This window comes from Pisolithus orientalis (genome assembly GCF_024613125.1).
Source record: "Pisolithus orientalis strain OTSU chromosome Unknown F5J12scaffold_15, whole genome shotgun sequence".
NCBI lineage: Eukaryota > Fungi > Basidiomycota > Agaricomycetes > Boletales > Pisolithaceae > Pisolithus > Pisolithus orientalis.
This window is the reverse complement of record NW_026260796.1, coordinates 633,218-649,507: the sequence shown is the minus strand read 5'-3', so window position 1 is coordinate 649,507 and position 16,290 is coordinate 633,218. Positions and strand designations below refer to the sequence as shown.

The following is a 16,290-nucleotide window of genomic DNA, read 5'->3' as shown; positions in this document are numbered from 1 at the left end:
CCAACATGGCAAGGACATGCTCAACATTTAATTTGCAGTGTGACATAGCAGACCTTTGACATGATTATGCCAATGATATTATATTACCATCTTTGGTGATTACTAAGATGCCAGTCTATGTTAGGATGGAGCAGTATTTTTCAGCTAATTTTTAATACTCTTGATCTGCAGCCACAGCCATGCCCATTCACCACAACCATGCCTGTTCACTATGACCATGCCACAGTTGTACCCCTCCCACAGTCCACATATGTTCTGCCACCTTCATATTCCATCCCTCCCAATACTCCAGAGGCATCTCTGTCTTACTCTATGCCATCCACCTCCTCAGCTTCCTCCACTGCACCCCCACCATGCACTAAGACTTGACCATTGTTGCCATCAACAATGACCCTACCAATTCATTACTTGTTCTCCCAAGTCCCACTGCTAGGTAAGTTCCATGTCACTAAGGACATGTTGAGGATGCTGAGATCTCCAGCAACAGCAACCAATCTGCTTGCTCTTCTCTGTTGTTGGCCCCACCAGAACACTGCACTTCCAAGTGACTGAACTTTATTTTATGCAGACAGTGTCATCCCCCCACATGTACCTCATCACCTCCTCACATGCAACACCATCCTGAGGTCCACACCTGTTGTATTCCACCCCTGATACCTAGATGCCCCATGACCTCCTGCCTCCTCTGTGCCTTCACCTTGCCCATCCATGCCCAGTGTTCATCCCTTCCCAAACTATTACAGTGCACTGATAGCCCTCAAGGCTTGGTGAGGTAGGTGGCTTTCTCAATCAACCACAGTCAGTTCCATCTAACCATTGTTGGGCATAGAAGTGCTGTCATTTGCAACCTCAGTGTTCACTGTATACTCATCTGCACCACTAGTACATTATTTCATACATGTAGTGTGTTAGTCCCATAGTTGATTGAATCCATGGTTCTCAACAATAGCAAAAATAGGAACCCAAAAAATGAAAATGAAAACATGAAGATTATAATAGGTGGTGAAGCATGGCCATGCATGGTAATGGTGTCTGCAGTATTGTATGTACTTGTGTACTCAACAATGGTGTCATGTGCTTAATCATGCATATCAATGACATCACCATCAGGCACCATAACTGTGACATTACCAGACATGGTTATAACACCCCCAAGATATATACTATTGACCCCTTGGATGACAAAGCCATTGTCAATTAGATCTCCCCCCATGGTGACCCACTGTCATGCCTGAAGCAAAAACACCCCATTACAATTATGTACAATGGCATGTAATGGTACCTAGATTTTTCTGACAATGAGAGTCATCTGGAACACCAGGGGTAGTGATAAAATGTGTTAGAAGTATATACACTGCAGGACAGGCAAACTGGAGTCAGGAGTGTGTTTTTGTGCACATGTGTGATTTAGTCAGTTTGAGAAGGGCTCATAACCAGTTGTAAGACTTATCAGACACAATCAGCATCATAGACACAATGACTACATTAACAATACCTTATCAGACATGCTACATGATGTAAGTGAGTGTGCACATCCTCAGGGGCTACCATACTCACCCCAGCATTGTAAACACAACAACTGAGGTGTAAACTAAAGCAAACAGCTCTATAAGTACAGGTGCATTGAGCATGTGACCATCAACTCCAACACATCCTGCCTTCGGGCATAGTTCTATTTCCTTATTTGGGTGTGAACTCGACATGTAGTTTCAACAGTGACAGTGGTTTCTGAGTTTTTGTCATGTTTGGCCCCTGCCCTTGGAGGTGCAAACTGCTGTAAATGGCAGGGGTCACCTTTTCCTTGCCATGTACTATACTGGAAACCCAGTGAAGCTATCAAATATCACAGAAAGTTGCAATGGCAAGCTCTTGAACATTTTACCCTGCATGGGGTCATTTGCACACCTGGTCGATGTCACGAAAGTTGATATTCAAGGAACTCGCATTATCTTTCAGACAAACACCCTTAATCTCAAGATAAGCAGGGCACGTTGAGGCCCAAGATACACTGTGGTAGGCTACCTAACCGAATATGGGAATACCGTGCGACGGACAAACCCACCGAAGGGCCCAGTCACGACAGTCACGGCGCACCAGCGCGCCGGCATGCATCCCCCCCATGAGAGCGTTGAGACTCATCAATATATACTTCTATTCAGAAGGGCGTTGAAGGTCCCGTTCCTCTTACGCTTGGCGAGGGCACGTTGAGGCCATCGTGCAATAATGCGCTTAGTACCTGAAGAATGTTTAAGTGGTTGGTATCAGAGGACTAGGCAGAAGTACTTGCCTGTAGTGGAGGGGCTTGTATGGTCCCTGGGCGGGGATATCAAGATACTTGGACTGCTCGGGAGTAAGCTCGGTCAACTTGACGTTGAGCTGAGCGAGATGGGCACGCGCGACCTCCTCGTCGAGCTCCTTAGGTAACATATGAACACCGAGAGGGAATTTCTCGGGCGTTGTGTACAGAGCAATCTGTGCCAACACCTGATTGGTGAAGGAGCAGGACATGACGAAGGACGGGTGGCCAGTAGCACAACTACGCTGCAGTTAAATTCCCATTGACAAACGACGGCAGCAAGTATACTCACCCCAAGTTAACAAGCCGACCCTCAGCAAGGAGGATGATGTGACGGCCAGAAGGCATAGTAAAGCGATCGACCTGTGGTTTGATGTTCACTACCTGGGTTGCGTTGGCCTTCAGCCAAGCAACATCAATTTCAACATCGAAGTGTCCAATGCTATTCACCCAGTTAAGAAACGTGCAGACGATCACCAAATCAACTCACTTGCTGACGATGGCATCCTCGGGCATGAGGGTGAAGTGCTTCGCCGTGATGATGTCGCGGTTGCCCGTGGTAGTAACGAAGACGTTGGCGCGAGAGGCCGCGTCCTCCATGGTAGTGACCTCGTAACCAGCCATCGCAGCCTGAAGCGCATTAATGGGGTCGATCTCCGTGATGATGACTCGTGCACCATACGAACGGAGAGACTCGGCACACTAGGGATACCATCAGAACAGGATACCAGATCCTGGCGTCAATATACACACCCCCTTGCCAACATCACCATAGCCGGCGACTACAGCGACTTTACCAGCCAGCATAACGTCCGTGGCACGCTTGATACCGTCAACAAGAGACTCCCGGCATCCGTAGTAGTTGTCGAACTTGGACTTGGTAACCGAGTCATTAACGTTGATAGCGGGAACCTTGAGTTTGCCCTCCCGGAAGGCTTTGTAGAGGTGGTGGACACCCGTGGTGGTCTCCTCAGAAAGACCTCTGATGCCTGCAATGGATTAAGATTAAGATCAATAAATTTAACCATTTCTAGTAACACACCTGCCAAGTACTGCGGATATTTTTCGTGAACAAGTGTGGTCAAGTCACCTCCATCGTCCAAGATCATGTTCAGTGGTTTTCCACCGGCGAAGCCAGCAACGGTTTGCTCGATGCACCACTGGTACTTCCTCCTCTGTCTCGCCCTTCCAGGCGAACACGGGAACGCCAGTTGCTGCAATACTAATTAGCGGCATCAGTCACCGAAGTAGCAAGTCCGAATGTTGATCTTACGCAGCAGCAGCGTGATCTTGCGTGGAGAAGATGTTCTAGTATGCTTTTAGTTACACGATGCTGTCACCCATCCTGGAACAGACTTACACAAGATGACCAAGTAACTTCGGCTCCAAGGGCAGTCAAGGTTTCGATCAGGACAGCGGTCTGAATGGTCCTGCCGAACAAGTCAGCGAAAGCTGTCGAGATGGGACAAGTTAACACACATGTGAAGACAGCCTGCGATGCGGGCGCCAGCCAGAGGCTTGGAGGCACCATACTGTCAACACAGTCAGGGTAAGTACTCTCCGAAATGAGGATGGGGAACCTACTTTGGACCTCATGAACATGAGTCCTGGCATTTCATGCTAACGAGATGATAAACTATCTAAGATCTGTAAGAGACAACAAGACTGCGTACCTCCGCAATCTCGATCTCCTTGCGACCGAAGGCAGCAAGAGAAATGTCTACAACCTAGGCTTGAGAGAATGTCTTTGTACAAATGACTATCAAACCTACCGGCGACCTTGTAGACCATTTTTGAGGGGGGAAAAAGAATTTGGGGTGATGAAAGGTGTGGAAGAGAAGGGCGGCTTCGGTGAGAGATCGATGGCCAGCTTTTTATCTGGTGGCTGCACGTGGCCCATAAGAAGCATGGGTCGTGGGAATATATCTCATACAGAGACCCGAAGTGCAAGACATTCTTCTCAGACAAGTCTCGGAAATTTCACAAGGTGCCCTACGGACACTGTCTTGTGTGGTGAAAGAGCTGCTCCGGGCGGTTCCACGAGAAGAATATCACTTTCACTGGTCCAGGAAGTGCGGAATACCTTACTATGAGACAAATAATCCACAGTCACATCCCTATTCGTCAAAATATAAACTGTATAAGTTGACAGGCATGTTTAGAGATCTACTCTAGTGGCCAACGTACTGTAATGGAAGCATAGCCGTAATCATTCCGTAGTATAAAAAGTTTGGAGCAGAGTTGTGTAAAGAAAACACTGCATGGCATTCTCAGAAGTCCGAGTCCTGGAAATCTGCTGCAGTGCTAGACTTGAAACATTGGTAAGAGAGACTTCATCGTGCCAGGATGAATATGTACGTTCCACACGGCAGCAGATCGTAGGGAAACTTACCCCAATTCTGTTAGAAGGTTGGTATAGGGGCATCACAATCGTTGGCAAATCCACGCTCCGCTCCGGTAGCACAGCTGTGCAATGGGCGGTGGTAGAAATACGCGCATTGCCGACTGGGCGTGATGCCTATGACAAAATTGGGCAATACCTCTTAGACGCATCTTGATCTCGGAGTTCGCAGCTGCTAGGTACGTCCATTTTAGTATATTTTCATGAAGGTTTTTGGCGCTGGCTTGTAGACAAGGCCTCTTTCCGCTAGCTTCCAAAAGACCCGGTATGAAAACACTCGAATTCGTGTAGTTATTCCAAATTTCACGAAAATAATGCTTTTTGCTATACGGACGATCAAGGTTCGGGAGGTTGGTGGGTCCCTAGCGCTGGCTGCCATCAGATAACAGCAGAAAACAGCAGAAACCCTGCGTTGGGTAGTACATAATTGTGGGGGCAGGAGTAATCATCCCCCCATGTGTCATTTCCCGTTTGTAAGGTTCCTATCCAAAATGGCCGCCGCGTCGGGCCATCCCACAGCGATCGTGGGCCTGACTGATCCCTCGAGGACAATGGTGTCGCTGTTGGCGCTTCTGGGAACATACAGAAAGCAGAGGTAAGACATGAGGTAGGGCGTTCACTGGCACTGAGCAGCTCCACACTTGCCGCGAGTACTTATATACAGGTGACAATGTGTCCTTGCCGACGTTCGCAACATGCCTTTAACGACGAATCTGTGCCTCCGGACTTTCTCGGCTATCATGATATTCACCGTCCCGTCGTACCCGCAGGTAACACAGCCGGCGCCGCGCTGACACTCAGCGACAACGCAGGACATCGCCCAAAGGGGACCGATCAAAAGAGTTTGATGCGTAGCTATCGACCTGAATCAGACTCTTCAATCGTACAGCCGGTTGTGAAGTTCCCCAGTACACAGGCTGTGAGTCTCTTGGTGATCTTCCCTACGCGACTGACCCCTTGCATTATTAACACGCGTATGCCAGCATGTTTAGCATTGATGCCACCCTTGTCCGTTCCTGTTCGATATTTCAATTATTGCAGTGGCTGTCTGGTCGCCTGTTTGACTTATGATGAGGGAGATGCTAGGACAATCATAGGCTCGTGTGATAGACACAGCCAGCCGCATCCACGCATGTCTAGCGGACGTTAAATAATCCTCAGGAGTGCCCACCAAAACTTGGCTTTTTTTCACTTCGTTTCCCCGAGCCTGTTCCTTACCGCACTTGAGAGCGGAAGCATTTGAATCAATGTCAGATCGCCAGCACTCTATGACCCCATACTCCACCGGTAGGGGAGCCCCTGGCCCAACGTCATACTCGACCAGCACCACGCATGCTGGCTCCTCTTCGTATCCTTCTGCTGGCACCTATGTAAGTCGCGATAACAGTCATCTCTGTGGCATTCTGACTTGGAACTGCCAGGGCAATCCAGCGGTCGACCTCCGCCCTCAGTCGGCCACTTCGAACATGGACGTTGGGCCTGTGTTAGGTGGTACATATCGGAATATGCATCCTTTCATGCAAGACCCCACTGGCATGGTGCCACGCCCTCAGTCAGCGATGCACTCCGGCCACACCCGCTCAGGCTCCATTGTGTCAGGATCTAGCTCAAGGAGTTATCACAATCAAGCTGGTCCCTCGTCCAGGCCTCTACCCCATGCTTCCCCGTATGCAGGCCAAGTTTCACAATACCCGGCTAGTTCGCAAGATATCATGACTATGCAAGAAGAAATCAATCTATTACAAAGGAGAATAAAGGAGCTTGAGATCGTTAACGAGCACGGTCGTCTGCGCATTCAAGACTTAGAGCGGGAGTTGGCGGGCGGTTCCGCGATGCCGTCACTAACCCAGGGACCTTCCATGTCTACCCTCCCCCGTACGCAAACGACACCAACACCACCCTCTATACTGCCTTCGTGGAGGGCAAGGACAGATGCTCGCGTGCGCCTATTGTGCTCTCTCAACCGCGCGGGGAATGCACTCTGTGCATGGCATGATTCCAGACGAGAACGCAGGACATATCCTCCTCGCATGGCCCCCCCTGGTTACCTCAACTGTGGATGCACGTTTGAGGAGGCACTCTTCGAGGAAAGTCTGTCTCGACACGGCGTTGGAAGCTATCATCCGGGAGAGAGTGTCCGCATGGATCCCGCATTGCGCAACCCACTATTCCGTCTACTGCAAACTCGGTACGGATACCAAGATGGTGACTTCGAGCGGGACCCAAAAACGGGTGAGTGGGTCGAGGGGGAGGGGAATGCCCTGTGGGAAAGAAAGCTTGCCCAAGGCGCTATGAACGTCAGGAAGAATCGAACGGAGGAGCGTCGCTGATTGAGGCTGTTGTAACTGCGCTCGGGTCTCGGAACATCATGACATGTTTGCATTATTTATGATCCCTCCGGTGCAGCGTGCTTAATGCGCTTAGCAACCACACCCCATCCCGGATATCTACGATAGATGATAGACACATTTTTATTTCAAAGCATGTATTGTAACATCTCGTCTGTGCATTGCAGTAGTTTGATAGTACTTTACGTATCGTTGTTGATTCTGTCGGTTTTCCTTGAACAATGTACACACTAAGTATGCAGCACCTGTACTTAAATTTTAAAGAGTAACTTGGCACGCAGTGGCACTGACGTTCGGTGGATATGGCCGACGGAATGGTCCTGAGCTGTCGGGGTAATTTCTGCTCCGGGATCCACGTGATGGAGTGGCAGTGCCGAATCCCATGTGTGCAGAGTCCCGAAGTCTTCCTCGTTCCTCCCAAGTAAGTGCTAGTCCGGATACCAACCTGTCCATGGAACTCGAGTGGTAAGCTGTCGATCGACGGCTTTTGCCTCATTGGACGGATCTGGTATCTAGACTAGGTAAGTTCGTTTTCTTGCTGTACGTACATACGAAACCCTGCTTTTGCTGGAAGCTATTGGCTCGGGTACCAACGGTGTTAGTAAGTCCCTCCACAGCCCAGACGAAACCAACGATGATGATGACGCTTGAATACACGTAGTCAGCGTCTGACTAAGTAGATGGTGTCAGAAGGAAAAGCTATCCTAATCGCGATTGAACGCCTGCGTGAATCGACATCAACACTTGCTAAGCTCCGAGCTTTCCCTAGAAAAGTAGCCGTACTAAACAGTTTAGTCGACGGTATCTTGTTCAATACATTTGTCTGGCGAGAGATGCGGCACAAAATCTGACACTGACAGTGTGTTCCCATGCAGGACAAATGACGAGCTTTGATTGGTGGTTGGGTATGGCACCTGAGCTAAAGGAGTTCCAAATAAACGTTCCAAGGGACCAAGAGCAGCTTTTTGAGCGCTTATTAGGTTTCACTCAGGGTTGGTTTGGCGCTAAAAAGTTTGCGTCCGACGATCGTGTGAAACCACTCCACCAGAACCACGTCTCTCCCTGAACGTCTCTCTGGGACCTGTAATCCACCATTCCTGCCACGTTAATATTGACGACCTAATAATTAAGCATGTCTGGCAAAGAAATGTTTACGCTTTCATCCCTTTCACTTACGTCGGCGGACTGGGATCGCTCCGAGAGTGACATTCACCCCCCTCCGAATGGACGCGTTGCTTCGAGTGCAACACCGCGGAATTCAGTGGTGTTTCCGGGAAATGGCACAGAGGATACTCCGGGCCGGACTTGTGGGGGGAGGGGAGGTCGGTCGCTGAGTGAGCTGATGAGGTTACACGCGGAGAAGGGGACCGATGTGACATTTACTGCTGAGGAAGTGTCGAGTGTCGCTGACGTTCTTAAGCAATGGGTTAGTATTCTCGTGACGTGTTGGGCATTTATTTTTTTCGAAGTCCAAGGGGAGCTTCTAATCGCGATTACTATTTTGCAGATAAATTCGGGGACGTCACCCTACGAAGGCGAAGATGATTTCTTTTCGCGCTCGCATGACGACTCTTTGCTGGCATCCAGGCGATCTTCACGGCACCCATCGGACACATTTAGCAGACCTCGCGGTCAGAGTGAGAGCACAGTGGTACCGCGATCGCCAAAGCCCGATGCATCCTTTTCATGACCAGCCGCTGATTCACCTCTCAATCCTTCCCTCTTCGACCCGAATTTTCTCGTTCTTCCGTGGTTTCTTTCGGTCTCCTTCTAGACTTACGACTGGCCTCACGACTCACGACTACTTACGACCTGTTACGACCGCCATGACTACCTTATTTGTATTCCTTTTCCTTGGAGCCAGTAGAGCAATACTATTCCTATCGGGACAACTTTAGGAAATGCATTTTTGGGGATGTCTGATCTACCAGTACTAGTACTTGACAGTCCAACTGAGGTTGACTATTACGTCGCTGTGATTTTTCCGTCACGTGATTCGTGCGTTGAGTTTCCACGTGCCCAGTGGTTGTTCCTCTATTAGCTGAGGAGATCATGGACCAACCCGAGCACGGACCAGCTTTGGCTGATGGCAGTGATACTGGCCAGCACGCAATGAATCGTAAAACTCGTAACCCTACTCTCAGGAATGCAACGAAAGTCACCCGCCAAGTCTGCGAGACAACAACTCCCATCTCCTCCTGCCGATTCGCCAACACGCAGAGGCAGCCGCTTCAACCCTGGCTTGTTGACACCTCCTTCAAGCCAGGTTCTGGCAGAAGATGAAGCGTTTAGTCCTTCGAAACACCATCGGAAGTCACCGGTGAGTAGCTGACAATATTTTCTATCAGACGAACAGGACTTATGGTGGCTAGTCCAAATGTCTGAGTGCCATTGCCCGGACACGTGCGTTCAATCCACAACCCTCTACCCCTACGCGACAGACAGCATCAAGGTCCGAGAAGCGTAAACGGGCGACTCCGTCAGCCTCTGATCTACGCTCTCCATCTCCCAAGAAAGCAACTACGTGCATGTGCGGGAGCCGTGCGAAACGAATTCTCTACAAATCAGTCCATGCGAACAACGTCAATGTTAACTACTTGCCACTTGGCGAGTGTCCGAGTCGCAAATGCCGAATGCGGTCCCGATCCATCACTCCAGCGTATGAACCTCCCGGTGAGAGGTTCACGCCTCCAAGAGAGATAGAAGTCGTCAGACCTCCCATCGAGACACCAACAGCAAAGTCGATTAGACGGAACGCGTTGTCCAAGGTTAAACAGGTATCTCCACCTGTGAAGAGCGAACCACCAGAAATCGATCTCACTCAACGCCCACGGCCTCCCTCTCCGGGTGAGGACCCGATCCTCCTATCGGGCAACCGCCCTTCAAAGAATCCACCTCTTCGTTCCCGCTATACCCCATCTTTCTCTTCTTCCCCATCTTTCAACCATCAATTCACTGATCCGCCTACGTCTTTCGCCGCGCGTCTGTCGGGAGGCCGTGTGAATGACTTTGGGGATCTTACAGACTCGGATGTGCTTCCTGCCCCCACTATTCTAGAGGCACATGACCAAATCAACGACGATGGATGGAGCGATTCAGATGACGACGGCTTTAATCTCACCGGCGAGTACACGGGAAAGTACAAAATGTTTAAGATTCCTACCAAGGCAGATCCCCCGACTAGTGGGACTAGAGAGAAGATGGAGTCATGGGGGAGACCCCTTAGTCCGTTCCCTTACAGCGAAATCCTGGAGAGGTCTCTTCCCCTGTCCGATATGACGGAGGAAGATATACTCGAGGATAATGACCAGCATCCGGACACGCAAGCACGTAGTAAACCGAACGAGAATGTATTCTTCCCAGTGGCCGAAACTTCAGCGCCTCCGCCACCCGCTCGAGCAGATGAGGGAGTGGATGATTCCTCGGATGGTGACGAGGGAGTTGAGGCTGATGTTGTAAAGGTCACCAGTGGAGACCCTCAGACAGCTGCCCATGCTGCGGCCATATTGAATCTGGTACATCAGGAGCCTTCACTCCGCTAGATCAATACTCACATTAATAATTTCAGCATGACTACGACTGCATTATGGCAGCATCTAGCAGTCCCAAACCTTCCAAGCGCAAGCGGCGTAAAACCTTCGGGAATGCAGGCATCATCAAACCTTACACGGATTTGAAGGAAAGGCGGCGCACCATGGACGGATATAGGCTTCCCACACCTTCTGCGGACACAACACTACATGACATCTGGCGCAGCACCGAAGATAGCGTCCTCGTGGATCAATCTGATCGCGAAAGAAGTGGACAGTGGAGCCGGAAACACTGGAAACATTTGGACAAGTGCCTCGTCGCTGAACGACTGACGGTTGGCGCATCACTCCATCACCCGGCGGAACTTCTCGCCCCATTCGATAAGATTTCCAAGGATCGAGTCCTGGACAGGTTTGTCGCGGAGGTTGGAGGGACCGAGGCGTTACACAGCTTTGGACCACAGTGGTCTAGGTAAATGTCCATGATATTTTTTGTTCCTACAATTGGTAACGTCACATCACAGACCAAACTTGATGCTGAGGTTGGAGATTCTCATCAGACGACAACAACGGTTGTCTACTGCGGCTCGCGCGCCCTCGCGGCATGACAAAGCGGAATTTAGCAATTTTGACCGTGCACCACCTTATGAAAGCCTTCTTCAACAGGCCATTGCCGTCACATCATCAACCTATGCGGATGCCGGAAGTAGCACGACTCTCCGCGATGCGTGGACTGCAAAGTCGAGTGAACGGGGACCTAGGCCACTGCCTACGTGCCCGAGACCCAGGGCGGACCCGAGAGCGCCAATTACCACGCCGTCCCGCCCCGCTGGACCAAAACCTCCGCCTCCCAAAGAGCAAGTCCATCTGAGACACGCTAGTCTTCCAAAGAAGTCGATGATACCTGTTCTCGTACGCCCTCGGCGCCTCGTCGACTTGAGACACTGGTCACCAAGCAAGCACGCGCGTGAACAAGTGAGATCTGCGATTCAACCGCGGAGTAGTGGCGGAGGTGGTGTGAAGGACCTCATTAAATGTTTTGAGGGGCTGGACCAACTTAATTCATTGCAAGGGAGCAAATGAATGATCGATTTTTTGACCTAGTATTTTGTTGATATCTTTGGTCTACAACTGCAGGGCAGTGTGTTTGGTGTTGTACTATGTACCTACCTAGGTTTCGGAACTATCATAATCAGTGGAGTATTCAGGAGACACGCTACAGAATGATTGTATGGCACAAATATTATTCGATGCGTCGCAGGTGTCGCTATTCATAATATCCATGTCTCTTTGTAATTAGGGTCCAACTGATGGCCGAGGCGTGCGTATCTGTCCGGCAGCAGCTGGTAACAACACATCCCATCAATAATGCGATACACACTCAAGGACTCACGTTAGGCCAGGTAAACGACGACTTAAAACTTGGCTATTTTGATTAGTACTCATAGGCCCCTCGAGCAGGAACGAGATTTGCAATGCGAACGTGTGCTAAGCTGTAAGTATACATAGCCACTGTTGCGTGTTTTGGCGTTTCATGAGAGTCACCGGCTGCTTTAACCTTAATAGAGGTAAGTCCACGCAGCCTTATGGGTCAAAGCGATGACTCGGTGAGGGAAGCATTCTTGGGCCCCTAAATCCGATCGCTCTCATGCCAATCATTCAACACGGGCCTGAAACAGTATGTAGGCAATCCATGAATTGTCCGTTAGTTCGCAGATAGTGGCGACCGCCATTCTGCCCGTCATGAATTGGAATCTTTTATGAGTCGCGTGCACCCTACAAGCGTCCGTTTCCGCGGGGGCCCTTTGAGAAGTAGAGAAAACTCCTTATCGGAGTCTGAGTCCGTGATCTCAATAACTTCGAGGTCGACCGCAGCATCGCGCGCGCTCGACTTTGGCGTTGATCGCGGGCGCACAGGAGACGATTCTATACTACCCCATACCGCTAGTTCGTCTTCAGATGATTCCTCTTCCCCTGAGTCGTCCTGTTCCTCATTTCTCCCCTCAATCCGCACCTTGGAACTGCGCCCTTTCCCAGCGGGTGTCCGTTCGGGCGACCTGGTCACTGGCAGCGGCGAGACTCCCTCTTCTTCAACATCATCCTCGTCATCATCACCATCTCCTCCAACCAATCGCCTTCTCTGTCTTTCTGCTTCCAAAAAATCGCTGAGATCGTCTGCGTCTGTAGTGGCAGAAAGTGGTAGCATGCCACTTAGCAGCGTCTCAAAGTTATCGCTGGAAGCCTCTCTGCGCGGTAGCATGTCCAACTCGTCCGCGTCCTCGTCCTCTTCTGGTTCGTCTTCGCTGATCTCCTGTTCGTCGTCCCCAGCAAAGCGACCGATGTCATAGGCTACATTTGCGCTCCTAAGGACGCCTCTGTCCTTGATGATAGCCCCGCTGTATAAATCGATGATGTCGTCCTCGTCCATACGCTTGTTATACCTTTCTGCGAGTTGTGACCATACGTTTAGAACGCGGAGAGCAGAGGCTTTGCGCGCCGAGTCAATATCGGTTGGTGGCGTGGAGTCTTTAGCCGATGTGGATGATGATGACGGTGTGAGACGAGGCCGTTTGGCTGGTCGTGGGCTGTTGTCATGTATAAACGAAGACGAGGACGGCGACGAATCTTTTGGTGTTGACTGGTAGCGGGATTTGACTTTGGACATAGTAGTACTCATTGTTATTAGTCCGTTTGACTTTGGGTCGCGTCCTGTGGACTGGGGTATGACGTCACGTGATCCATCACGCGGTTCTCCATCGCCGCAACAGAAAACTAGTTTCAAGCAGCACAAGGTGAGTTGAAAATGCAAAGATGAGAAGGAGTGTGTAGCTTTCGGACGTCGGTACGAAGGGAATCAAAGAGATATTTCAATTGGTTCGTGGCGCAGACGGACTCAAGTATCGGAACTCAAATCGCAGCATCGAGTGCCCGAAGCTCACTATACGGTTACAGGTTTTTTTTTTCATCGATGAACCCGGTGACTCTGATTTCCATCTATGTGGTGGTTCTAGTCTCAGACAAACTACGGCTGCAGTCGAGATGATTGTGGGACGAACACAATAAGGCGAGTGACATGCTTCAAGCCTCAGGTACGTATCCATCTCGGTGCGTTCCTGCAGTGCTCATAATTCCCTCAGACGTGTCGATGCCAAGTCCCACATGCTTTAATGTGACAGAAATTCCTGAATTCAAAATTCAATTTCATCCGAGAAGTGGTCGACCACCACTTTATCAGCCTTATGAAGAATTCCGCGCTCGCAACGAGAGGTCTGCATCCCCGGTTGATGAAACACCCTGGCCCCCATTTTGCGCATTGGGTGCTTCTAGATTGCAGAAATTGCACTTGCTGCACTGCTCGATCAGCAACGTCAAATCTCTGCTGGATTTCATTGCTCGTGTCACACAAGGAGCCGTCCATGGAGTCACGCTCAAGAATGATGAGGAGCTTCGCAAACGTGTAATGCAGCTGCGATGGAACTCAGTCCGGTAAGATTTTGAAATACTCATTCGTCGCCATTCGTACTACCTCTTTGAATAGTTCTCCACGGTCGAAGACAGGGCACCGTACAAACAGGAGGGACGTATGTTCGAAGTACACGTTCGCTCATTGTGGGAGTGGGCACTCCATACTAAAATCCATTCCTCGGTCTGCACTTCAATTGGGATGCACAACGACTTAACAGACACAACGCTGTCGGCTATGAACGTTTTTATGGCGAGCCCTGGACTGGAGATTATTGGTAGGATGTCCAAGTATGTGCCAATCTCTGTCGAGATATCATTACCCGTACATAGCATGTTGTATTTGTGCTAGTCGAGTCTACCGGATATCAAGAACGGTTTGGCCTGATCCTTTATGCCGACGAATCCAACCAATCGTCTATTGGCACTCCCAAGAGTTACTCCGTCTTCCAACCAGAGAATTTCGAGCACGTTGCAGACATCTTTCTGACCCATCACCATCCCGTCCCTTGCAAGCCGCCAACCACTCTGGCAAGGATATCGAAGACTTGCAACATGCTCAACAGCCTCGAAGGTTCCCTCCACCGTGAGAAGGCAATGCGTATGGACTGTAAGCGCAAACCTGAGGCTTAGATTATGTGCACGGACGAGAATGAGCCACCGGAAGATACGTTCCCGATGACGACAGTGACGTTGCCCTGACGAGGGGAATGCTGATGTGCAGGTCATTCACCTTTCTGTGGTGGCCGCCTGTGAGGTTGCTGAGGTGGGGAAGGCGGGTTAGTACTCCGATTCAGGATGGCAGCCAGTACCCCCTTACACTTGCCAAGTCGCGCTGACTTCTGTATTCGCTCCCTACCAAAGGTATACAACGCGACGAATCAGAACGCTCGAAAATTCCGGCTTCATCAGCAGCCCATTCTCGACGTACCCAGAATGCTGCGCATCGAGCAGACGATGTCGGTGAGTCTGGCTCCCTTTCACACCTCATGTCACCTGTGACTGAGGTGGTCTTTACAAATTCGCTTTTTTGGTAGCGGCCTGCCTATTGAAGTCCGCAGACTGCACAGCCTCCTAGGCGAGAGGGGCAAGGCTATTGAGGACATGAAGGAGGAAATCGAGAAGACTGTTGAGTCTCTACGTACGGCACCCCGTGCACATGAACAGAGCTCATTGGGTGTGTTTTTCGTAACTCTGTATTCTAATTGCCTGACCTCGTGTCAGACAAGTTCAAAGAGGAAAATTAGAACCTAGAGGTCACTCTGCAGGAACTTCGGTCACAGCTCTCTGACTCCAAGAGCACGGTTCGACGTTTTGAATCCGACCATAAACGGCTCGCCCAACTACTTAATGCCACTCGGGAATCAGTGGACTAATACAAAAACGAAGATGAGCACATTGAGGCTGTCTTCGACGAATTCAAAGCCAAACACGAGACCGAATGCGCTCAAGCTCGCAGGTATGTTGCCGGTCTGCAGTGTGATAAATCTGATGTACAGTCATCTTCCTAGTGCAAGCGGCGTAAAACCCTTGGGAATGCAGGCATCATTAATCCTTACACGGATCTGAGGGAAAGGCGGTGCACATGGACAGATATAGTCTTTCCGCACCTTCTGCGGACACAACACTACTTGACATCTGGCGTAGCACCCAAGATAGCATCCTCGTAGAACAATCTGATCGCGAAAGAAGCGGACAGTGGAGCCGGAAACACTGGAAACATTTGGAGAAGTGTCTCGTTGCTGAACAACTAACGGCTGGCGCATCACTCCATCACCCGACGGAACTTCTGGAGCCATCCGATAAGATTTCCAAGGATTGAGTCTTGGATAGGTTTGCCGCGGAGGTCGGAGGGACCGAGGCGCTACACAGCTTTGGACCACAACGGTCTAGGTAAATGACCATGATATTTTTTGTTCCTACAATTGGTAACGTCACATCACAGACCAAACTTGATGTTGAGGTTGGAGATTCTCATCAGACGACAACAACGGTTGTCTGCTGCGGCTCGCGTGGCCTCGCGGCATGACAAAGCAGAATTCTGCAATTTTGATCGTTTACCGTGTTATGGATGCCTTCTTCAACAGGCCCTTGCCGTCACATCACCAACCTATGCAGATGCCGGAAGTAGCACGACTCGCCGCGATGTTTGAACCGCAAAGTCAAGTGAAAGGGGACCTGGGCCACTGCCTACATGCCTGAGACTCAGGGCAGACCCAAGAGCGCCAGTTATCACACTGCCCCGTCCAGCTG

The 16,290-nt window shown here is 50.3% G+C and overlaps 6 protein-coding genes across 6 annotated transcripts; 4 read left to right on the top strand and 2 right to left on the bottom strand.

Moving 5' to 3' along the window:
- Positions 1 to 1,916: 1,916 nt before the first annotated feature.
- F5J12DRAFT_833504 (S-adenosyl-L-homocysteine hydrolase) lies at positions 1,917 to 4,183 on the bottom strand. The gene is given in 11 exon segments (XM_051745812.1): positions 1,917 to 2,536; positions 2,589 to 2,738; positions 2,787 to 2,998; positions 3,050 to 3,285; positions 3,339 to 3,444; positions 3,464 to 3,518; positions 3,570 to 3,604; positions 3,657 to 3,748; positions 3,877 to 3,916; positions 3,970 to 4,016; positions 4,069 to 4,183. The coding sequence occupies 11 exon segments, from the start codon at positions 4,085 to 4,087 to the stop codon at positions 2,248 to 2,250; spliced, it is 1,281 nt and encodes a 426-aa protein (XP_051599773.1). The 5' UTR covers positions 4,088 to 4,183; the 3' UTR covers positions 1,917 to 2,247.
- Positions 4,184 to 6,415: 2,232 nt separating this feature from the next.
- F5J12DRAFT_721328 (uncharacterized protein) lies at positions 6,416 to 7,027 on the top strand (the record flags this gene model as incomplete). Its single annotated transcript, XM_051741306.1, has 1 exon — positions 6,416 to 7,027. The coding sequence occupies one exon, from the start codon at positions 6,416 to 6,418 to the stop codon at positions 7,025 to 7,027; it is 612 nt and encodes a 203-aa protein (XP_051599772.1).
- Positions 7,028 to 8,061: 1,034 nt separating this feature from the next.
- F5J12DRAFT_833489 (uncharacterized protein) lies at positions 8,062 to 9,032 on the top strand. The gene is made up of 2 exons (XM_051745811.1): positions 8,062 to 8,471; positions 8,553 to 9,032. The coding sequence occupies exons 1-2, from the start codon at positions 8,178 to 8,180 to the stop codon at positions 8,733 to 8,735; spliced, it is 477 nt and encodes a 158-aa protein (XP_051599771.1). The 5' UTR covers positions 8,062 to 8,177; the 3' UTR covers positions 8,736 to 9,032.
- Positions 9,033 to 9,076: 44 nt separating this feature from the next.
- F5J12DRAFT_833487 (uncharacterized protein) lies at positions 9,077 to 11,853 on the top strand. Its single transcript, XM_051745810.1, has 5 exons — positions 9,077 to 9,164; positions 9,190 to 9,365; positions 9,418 to 10,560; positions 10,614 to 11,047; positions 11,100 to 11,853. The coding sequence occupies exons 1-5, from the start codon at positions 9,098 to 9,100 to the stop codon at positions 11,656 to 11,658; spliced, it is 2,379 nt and encodes a 792-aa protein (XP_051599770.1). The 5' UTR covers positions 9,077 to 9,097; the 3' UTR covers positions 11,659 to 11,853.
- On the bottom strand, positions 11,830 to 13,450 carry F5J12DRAFT_114090 (uncharacterized protein). The gene has a single exon (XM_051738004.1). It carries the CDS (start codon positions 13,250 to 13,252, stop codon positions 12,317 to 12,319), a length of 936 nt encoding a protein of 311 aa, XP_051599769.1. The 5' UTR covers positions 13,253 to 13,450; the 3' UTR covers positions 11,830 to 12,316.
- Positions 13,289 to 14,449, top strand: F5J12DRAFT_833482 (uncharacterized protein). The gene is made up of 4 exons (XM_051745809.1): positions 13,289 to 13,664; positions 13,713 to 14,061; positions 14,114 to 14,167; positions 14,259 to 14,449. The coding sequence occupies exons 1-4, from the start codon at positions 13,649 to 13,651 to the stop codon at positions 14,317 to 14,319; spliced, it is 480 nt and encodes a 159-aa protein (XP_051599768.1). The 5' UTR covers positions 13,289 to 13,648; the 3' UTR covers positions 14,320 to 14,449.
- Positions 14,450 to 16,290: the final 1,841 nt, after the last annotated feature.